Source organism: Piliocolobus tephrosceles, chromosome 20 (assembly GCF_002776525.5).
Source record: "Piliocolobus tephrosceles isolate RC106 chromosome 20, ASM277652v3, whole genome shotgun sequence".
Classification (NCBI taxonomy): Eukaryota; Metazoa; Chordata; class Mammalia; order Primates; family Cercopithecidae; genus Piliocolobus; species Piliocolobus tephrosceles.
The window spans coordinates 36,434,280-36,443,018 of record NC_045453.1 but is presented as its reverse complement, the minus strand read 5'-3'; the positions used below and the strand labels follow the sequence as shown (position 1 = coordinate 36,443,018).

Here is an 8,739-nt window from a genome sequence, read left to right as displayed (position 1 = left end):
GGAGTGCAGTGGCCGGATCTCAGCTCACTGCAAGCTCTGCCTCCCGGATTTACGCCATTCTCCTGCCTCAGCCTCCCGAGTAGCTGGGACTACAGGCGCCCATGACCTCGCCCGGCTAGGTTTTATATTTTTAGTAGAGACGAGGTTTCACCGTGTTAGCCAGGATGGTCTCGATCTCCTGACCTCGTGATCCGCCTCGCGATCCGTCTCAGCCTCCCGAAGTGCTGGGATTACAGGCTTGAGCCACCGCGCCCGGCCAACCATTTTTAAATGTGTGATTCAGCACCATTCAGAACTCCACAGTGATTGTGCAGCTGTCACCACTGTGCGTTTCCAGAACTTTTCATCATCCCAAACAGAAATTCTGTACTTATTAAAGAGCAACTCCCTATACTCCCTCCGCCAGCCCTAGGTCACTTCTATTCTACTTTCTTTGTTTTTCATTTTTTGAGAGAGTTCTTGCTCTGTCATCCAGGCTGGAGTGCAGTGGTGTGATCTCGGCTCACTGCAAGCTCCACCTCCCAGGTTCACGCCATTCTCCTGCCTCAGCCTCCCGAGTAGCTGGGACTGCAGGCGCCGCCACCACGCCCGGCTAATTTTTTTTTTTTTGTATTTTAGTAGAGACGGGGTTTCACCGTGTTAGCCAGGATGGTCTCGATCTCCTGACCTTGTGATCCGCCCGCCTCGGCCTCCCAAAGTGCTGGGATTACAGGCGTGAGCCACTGTTCCTAGCTGGTTGTTGTAGTTTTTAATTTTCACATTTCCATTTGGTTATAACTCCTGTTTCTGTACCAAGATTTTCTTTCCACTTGGCTGAGAATGTTTGCTTTACTCTTGGAGCTGGTCTGATAGCACCTGAGAATCTCTGTGGGTCCTGCGTTCCCCTCAGAGCCAGCTCCTCTTGTGTATTTGTTCCTTTGAGAATCAATCAGACTACCCTTTGCCAGGTAGTTTGATCGTGTTTTGGATGCTTTGACTACTGTGCTATGGACTCTGGGTCTTGTTTAAGTTTCACAGAGAATGTAGACTTTTTTTTATAGCAAGAAATCAACCTGGTTAGGTTCAGGCTGCAAATTTTGCACCCCGTTCCTGTGTCTGTGTTCTTAGGCCAGTTTAGTTTAGAGTTTCCAGTGCACTGTGGATCTGTCCCATGTGCACCATTGGGGCCCATCTGAGACCTGGGCAGTGGTCTATCCTGTAGGTCAGTTTTCTTCCCTTTGCCCTTTAGGGTGAGGACCATGTAGAGACTGTCTTGGGATGACCCGGGTGCTCACACACAGCTGTGTGCCATCCTCTCTGTTCCCCTTTCCTCTCATCGCCTCCCCCACACTCTGACTCCAGACTCCTTGCCCTCTGACTAGAAACCAGGGGCTTTCGTGTTCCCTATGCTGGGTAGAGGATAGAGAGGGAGAGGACAACAGGGAGCCCCCACACTCTTGGGCCACCACTCCTTTAGTCAGGAGGAAGATTCCTTTCTCTCGAAGCTTTTTGGGCCTGCCAAGGCTGCCACTATCACAGGGTTTTAGCAGGCGTTGGACTTGCTGAAGGCAAAACCAGCAAAGACAAAATAATAATAATTTTAAAACCCAGGGCAGGCTGGGCACGGTGGCTCACACCTGCAATCCCAGCACTTTGGGAGGTCGAGGTGAGTGGGTCACCTGAGGTCGAGAGTTTGAGACCAGCCTGGCAACGTGGTGAAACCTGTAATCCCAGCTGTTCGAGAGGCTGAGGCGGGAGAATTGCTTGAACCTAGGAGGCAGAGCTTGCAGTGAGCCGAAATCGCGCCACTGCACTCCAGCCTGGGTGACAGAGCAAGGCTCCATCTCAAAAAAAACCCCCAAAAAACAAAAATCCCAGGGCATTTCTCTCCTCTCTTTCTGTCTTGAATGGGTTTCCCTTCCCATTCCACAGGCCAGAGAGGACTTCCTGGAGTGCTTTCTGCACCTGAAACTCAGCTCAGGGACTGGGGCTGGCTTGGCGTTCAGGCCAGGAGAGACGGAAGAACTGGCAAGCCGGGGACCTGCGTCCAGGGAAGTCGCTTGGAATTCCAGGCCCCTCCTGTCCTCCGGCTCTGAGCCCCACATGGAGGGAGTGGCTCTGTGCCTTCTGCCTGAGGGTTTCGGCTCATCCCGTGGGAAAGATGGGTGGAGTGCGCTTACACCGCCCTCGGAACCAGAGACCGGAGTCGCCCTTCTGTTACCATTCGTTTTTGTCAGGAAGTAGCTGTCTGGGACTAAAGGATGGGTCTTTGGAGCTGATGAGAGATGCCTTTGTGAGTGCTGTGTTGTACGGATGTGGAGATGACTCTGGCCCTGTGCCCTGCCTTGCTTCCTCCAGGACTCGGGACCCTGGAGGACTGACGCTGCTGGCCTGGGCGTCCTTTTCTGCTGAGCCATGGCAACTCCCGACGTGAGTGTGCACATGGAGGAGGTGGTGGTGGTGACAACTCCGGACACTGCGGTGGACGGCAGCGGCGTGGAGGGGGTGAAGACCGTGTTGGTGACGACCAATTTGGCCCCTCACGGGTAAGCTCGGGCCTCAGTGCCATTGGGGCTGATGGGGGCTTGGATTGGGCTGTCCTTGGCACAGCTGGCATTAACGTAGTAAGGGGCAAGTGTCAGGATTTTCCTAGTTCCAGTTCTTCTGAGACTGGACTCAAATGTGTGTGTAAGTAGAGAGTGGAGAAAAGCAGAAATGGCCCGGGGACCAGAAGACCCAGCTGCAGCTGTGGGGAGGCCTCCCGTACCCTCATGGCCACGTGGCTCCATGTCCTGAAAGGCTGTGGCTTCTCATGTGAGAGGGAGCAGTAGGGATGGCAGAGAGCTGGCCTTTCAGAAATGAAATGAAGAGCCAGTGATTTTCTTGACAGTCTTCATGAAACTGTAAGTGTTTTCTTCCTCATCTCTCTACCAGATGTCCGAATCAAATGTTAGTTGGCAAAAATGCTAACATTTGCCCAAACTGCCGGCTTTGTTTTGCTGCCCGTAGGTGGAACTGCTAGGAGGTAGCAGAGCTGCTTCTGCTGTGAGCCGATGTCTTATGGGGGTGAGATAAAGGCCCAGCCAGCCCTTGTGTCACTCCTGCCTCGGCTGGGGGTGAGATAAAGGCAGAGTCAGCCCTGGGCAATCCGGGGCTGCGATCCTCATTCTTCCTCCCCAGAGGACTCTGGGACTCTGGGCTGGGGCAGTCTTCCCGCGGGTCTCATCCTTGCTGTGTCTCATGTTTGGCATCTTCATGTTGACCTAGCATATCACTGAGCATGAGCTTTTGACTTTCTCACCATTTGACAGAGGATGACTCTAGACTGCCAACCCCTGTGCGGTGCGGGTCAGGCCTCCCTTCATGGATGGTGTGCAGGCAGCTCCTGCCTGGGAGGACCTGGCCCTGAGTTCCTTCCTGCCTTTCTTCCCTTGCTGTGGAGCCTGTTGTTGCACCCGAGGCTTTAACCTCCTGCATGTCCAGGTGGTGGAGGCTGTTGTGCGATCACAGAACAAGACATGGACCTGTGTAGGTTCCTGGTGCGAGGTACCCTGTCCTTTCCTGCCTCATCCACACAGCTGGCGGCCATGTCTGGAAATGCAGGAGTCTGTGAGTGGGACCTCCTGGCTGGATGTTCACACCTCCATTCTCCTTTTTCCTTTGTCAGCACCTTGGTGCACAGCTTCCATGTTTTCCGGGCATGTGTCCATGATGTTTCCTGACATCTCCCACCCCACACCTCCCCACTCTTGCCCAGAGAGGCAGTGCCCAAGTCCCCTCCCGTGGGGCACCGTGGCCACGGCTGCTGGGGTGGTGTCCACGTCTCCTCACCCGAGCCCTGACGTGGCCTGCAATGAGTGCAGTGTGACAGCAGTGACCCTTGGTCAGAGAAGTCCACGTAGCTTTCTCATGGTGCCCTGGGGCTGCTGCGAGGAGCCCAGGGTCATTTCTGACCTGGGGAGAGGCTGCTCTGGTTCCACCTGAATCCAGCTTTTGTGTCACCCACCCAGGTGTCCGGGTGGAAGGGGCCTCGGAGTAGGCCCAGTCCCATATGTAGCTCTCCTCTACTGAGCCCTGACACCGTGGCTGCGGCTGCCGGGGTGGTGTCCAGGTCACCTCACCTGAGCCGTGACGCCGTGGCCGCGGCTGCCGGGGTGGTGTCCAGGTCACCTCACCTGAGCCGTGACGCCGTGGCCGCGGCTGCCGTGGTGGGTAGTCCGGCACCAGGTTGGTACCTTCAGTGTCCTCAGCTTGAGGCTTTTCTCCCTGACCTAGTCTGACCCCCAGACGATACGTCCTAGTCTGCTCGGGCAGCCATAACAAAATGCCACAGGCCGGGTGGCCTGAACAGCAGAGAGTTACTTTCTTACAGTTCTGAAGACTGAAGTCCAAGGTCAGGGTCTGCCAGATTCCACTTTTGGGAGGACTCCCTTTCTGACTTGCAGATGGCAGACTTCTTGCTGTGTCCTCATGATGGAGAGGGAGGGAGAAAGATCTTTCTCTTTCACTTCGTAGAAGGTCACAGTCAGCCAGGCATGGTGGCTCATGCGTGTAATTCCAGCACTGTGGGAGACTGAGATAGACAGATCACTTGAGCCCAGTTCAGGACCAGCCTGGGCAACATGGCAAAACCCCATCTCTACAAAAAACACAGCGCACTCCCAGCTGGGCATGGTAGTGAGCACCTGTAGTCCCAGCTACTCAGGAAGCTGAAGCAGGAGGACCACCTGAGCCCAGGAGTTGGAGACAGCAGTGAGCCGTGACCTGCCACTGCACTCCAACCTGAATGATAAGAGTGAGACTCTGTCTCCAAAAAAAAAAACAAACAAAAAAAGCCACCAGAAGGTCAAAGTCTTACTGGATGAGGGCCAACTGTGTGACCTCATTTTAATTATCTCCTGAATACCCCATCTTTAAATACAGTCATACTGGGGGTGAGGCCTTCAACATAGGAATTTTACGGGAATTCACAGGAATTCCTTCAACATGGGAATACACAGTTCAGGACAATGCCTTCCCCTAGCTCTCAGGGTCCTGTAGGCAGGGGCCTGCCTCCACCTCTCAGGGTCTTCTGCCAGGTGGGGCTGAGGATGGCAAGTGGCTGGATGGGTGGGAGTGGGACATCTTTTGGTTGCCCTCCTTGCCTTCATCCTGCTGGCAGAGGTAGTTGATGTCCCAGGCCTCAAGATTTAGGGATTTGGGGTATAAACTGAGCATCGGTCATCTCCCCACGGCCAGCCTCCGCCTCTTAGTCTGCGCCTTGCTGCTCACTGTGTCTCTGCGCCCTCCTGCTCCTCGCTTCTGGGTTTATACTTTGGAAGCTCTTCCCTTTGCATTGTTGTGACGACTCCCATGAGGAGCCCGTTCACGTTATATTTATTTATTTATTTATTTATTTATTTATTTATTTATTTGAGACGGAGTCTCGCTCTGTCGCCCAGGCTGGAGTGCAGTGGCCGGATCGCAGCTCACTGCAAGCTCCGCCTCCCGGGTTTACGCCATTCTCCTGCCTCAGCCTCCCGAGTAGCTGGGACTACAGGTGCCCGCCACCTCGCCCGGCTAGTTTTTTGTATTTTTTAGTAGAGACGGGGTTTCACCATGTTAGCCAGGATGGTCTCGATCTCCTGACCTTGTGATCCGCCCGTCTCGGCCTCCCAAAGTGCTGGGATTACAGGCTTGAGCCACTGCGCCCGGCCTATTTTTATTTTTTGAGATGGAGTCTTGTTCTTGTTGCCCAGGCTGGAGTGCAGTGGTGTGATCTCGGCTCACTACAACCTCTGCCTCCCAAGTTGAAGGAATTTTCCTGCCTCAGCTTCCCAAGTAGCTGGGACTACAGGCGTGTGCCACCACGTCCAGCTCATTTTTGTATTTTTAGTAGAGATGGTGTTTCACCATGTTGGCCAGGCTGGTCTTGAACTCCTGACCTCGGGTGATCTGCCTGCCGCAGTCTCCCAAAGTGCTGGGATTACAGGCCTGAGCCTCTGCACCTGGCCCACGTGTGTGTTTCATTTGCCATTTTATCAGGAAGTTTGTACAGCTTTTAAAAAATTATAACCATTTTTATTACAAAATATATATGGTAGAAAATTATTTCATAGCTGAAATGATTTAGAAAAAGGAAAATTAGAAAATACTGATAAGCAAAAATAAAATAAAGGCCATATTATTACTACCTAGAGTTTCCTACTGTCAGTACTTTAGGATAGGTCTTTCCAGATGTTCTGTTTGTATAGAACGTATGAATTTTTCTTTCCTTAAGCCTTTTCATGATTAAACTCATGTACATGCTGAAAAGCACCCCAGGTGCTCATGTTCAGCTGAATGAGCCCCACAAAGGGAGTGTGGGGCATCGCCATGCCCTGGAGCCCTGCACATGCCCCTCGCGTTCCCAACGGGAGACCCCACTGTGCACGTGGCTTTCATTCTGGTTTGACTTTAGTTGATGATCTTTGTCTTTCCATGTTGATGAATTTTAATCTCTTCTAATATTCAATTCAAATGTAAGTTTCTTCCTATGTTGGCCAGGCCTGGTGGCTCCTGCCTATAACCTGAGCACTTTGGGAGGCTGAGCTGGGAGGGTTGCCTGAGACCAGCCTGAGCAACAAAGTGAAACCTCGTCTCTACAAAAAATCCAAAAATTACTGGGGTGTGGTGGCGTGCACCTATGGTCCCAGCTGCATGGGAGGTTGAGGCTGCAGTGAGCCAAGGTCATGCCACCGCGCTCCAGCCTGGGTGACAAGGTGAGATCCTATCTCAAGAAAAAAAGAAAAAAAGAAAAGTTTCTTTTCCCCCAAAGTGGCTTTTGCTGTCGGTTTGTCCGAGCCGGAGACCATGCCGTTTAGTCCTCATACAGCCCATGGGTGTGTCACTCAGAAAAGTCTCTTTTTCGTGAACTGGCTTAACGAGGAGACTGGGCCAGATGTCCTGCAGCTGCCTTCCTGGGTTCAGAGGGTCACAATTCACGACAGCAGCTGAGTCGTGCCAGGCTCCAGTCTCCAAAGTCAGGGTCCGTCTGGTGGACCGGGTGTTGCCCAGTCTGACAAAGGCAGGGCGGCTTTCGCGTCCTTGGGGGTCCGTTACCCTGCCCTGCTGTGCACTCTTCCCTCCCCCTCCTGTCCAGACCACCCACATTCTAGACTCTCATACCCAAGAGAAGTCTCATGAGCACTGTCACAGGAGCCTCAGGGACACTGGGGTTACCCATTTGAAATGTGGAGATTTCAACTTTAAGTAAATTTTTGTTGAAAAACAAAAATGGGCCGGACACGGTGGCTCACACCTGTAATCCTGCACTCTGGGAGGCCGAGGTGGGTGGATCACTGTGGTCAGGAATTTTAGACCAGTCTGGCCAACATGGTAAAACCCCGTCTCTACTAAAAGTACAAAAATTAGCCAGGTGTGGTGGCGGGCGCCTGTAATCCAGCTACTTGGGAGGCTGTAGCAGGAGAATTGCTTGAACTGGGGAGATGGCGGTTACAGTGAGCCGAGATTGTGCCACTGCACTCCAGCCTGGGTGACAGAGGACTCGGTCTCAAAAAAACAAAAACAAAGCCAAAAACCTTGTAGTAATAAAATCCTGCACGGTTGTCTTCGTACACAATTGTGGCTCAGGGCTGTCCTCTCTGAGTGTCTTGCTGGCTGGTGGCAGTGACGAACCAGGGCAGTCGCAGACACAGGAGCACGGCTGGCGCAGGGCCCTGGAGGCTGGTGTCCCGTTTGCTCCTTGGTTTCCTGTGGTTACTGTGGAAGGCGGCTCCTGTGGGCTAGCTTTGCTTTACGAACACTGAATATGAGCTTTTTTGCTGGGATGTTAATTTGCTCGCATCTTATGCTTAAGTTAACTCTTTTAAGAACAGTGAGAAGTAGAGAGGAAAGAATCACCAAGTTCTCTTGCTTGCTCTGTTTACAGTTGTGTCAGTTTCTTTTGCTGTTTAAGAAAACACTCAGTGGCGGACACCTGTAGTCCCAGCTACTTGAGAGGCTGAGGCAGGAGAATGGCGTGAACCCGGGAACTCGCTCTGTCACCCAGGCTGGAGTGCAGTGGTGTGATCTTGGCTCACTGCAACCTCCGCCTCCCAGGTTCAAGTGATTCTCCTACCCCAGCTTCTACAGGAATGTAGCACCATGTCCAGCTAATTTTTGTAATTTTTTTAGTAGAGATGGCGTTTCATCGTGTTGGCTGGTCTCGAGCTCCTGACCTCAAGTGACCCTCCCACCTCAGCCTCCCAAAGTGCTGGGATTACAGGTGTGAGCCACTGCGCCTGGCCTCTCTGCCATTTCTGAATTAAATTAGGAAAGCGTAACAAGTCAGCAAAGCGCTGTCAGGAAAATAGTGCCCTGCAGGTTGTGCCCTCCGAGATCCTGATTCTGTTCTCTCCTCCCTTCACCTCACCAGGGGCGACCTGACAGAAGATAACATGGAGACAGAAAATGCAGCGGCGGCAGCTGCCGCGGCCTTCACAGCCTCCTCCCAGCTCAAGGAAGCCGTGTTAGGTAGGAAGCCGTCCTAGGTGGGAAGTCTGCCTTCTTGCCGGAGCAGGGATGGGACAGTCCTGCACTCCAAATGAGGAACAGCCAGAGATATACAGGGTCTTTATTTGGGCTGATTCCCAAGCTGTGTGCCCTTAGGAGTGAGAGGCCAGGCTCCAGGGCCCCCAGGTGGGGCCTGCCGTGTGTCTGTAATGACAGCACTTTCTCTGCCCGTGGCTAATGGAGAGCAAAGTCACTTGGCCCCAAGTTTGCAGCTCTCTCCTCTGTTGG

At 52.9% G+C, this 8,739-nt stretch overlaps 1 protein-coding gene across 3 annotated transcripts in view; it reads left to right on the top strand.

The window, feature by feature from the left end:
- The first annotated feature begins 1,893 nt into the window (after positions 1-1,893).
- GMEB2 (glucocorticoid modulatory element binding protein 2) overlaps positions 1,894-8,739 on the top strand; it is a 28,066-nt gene continuing 21,220 nt past the window's right edge. Inside the window, exons 1-3 of one of the 3 annotated variants that reach the window (XM_023183282.1) lie at positions 1,894-2,030; positions 2,338-2,525; positions 8,375-8,472. In XM_023183282.1, coding sequence (XP_023039050.1) covers positions 2,395-2,525; positions 8,375-8,472 — 229 coding nt within the window. In that variant the 5' untranslated portion in view covers positions 1,894-2,030; positions 2,338-2,394. Of the gene's footprint in view, positions 2,526-8,374; positions 8,473-8,739 lie in introns of all 3 variants that reach the window. The other 2 variants (XM_023183283.3, XM_023183285.1) reach the window with 2 other exon arrangements.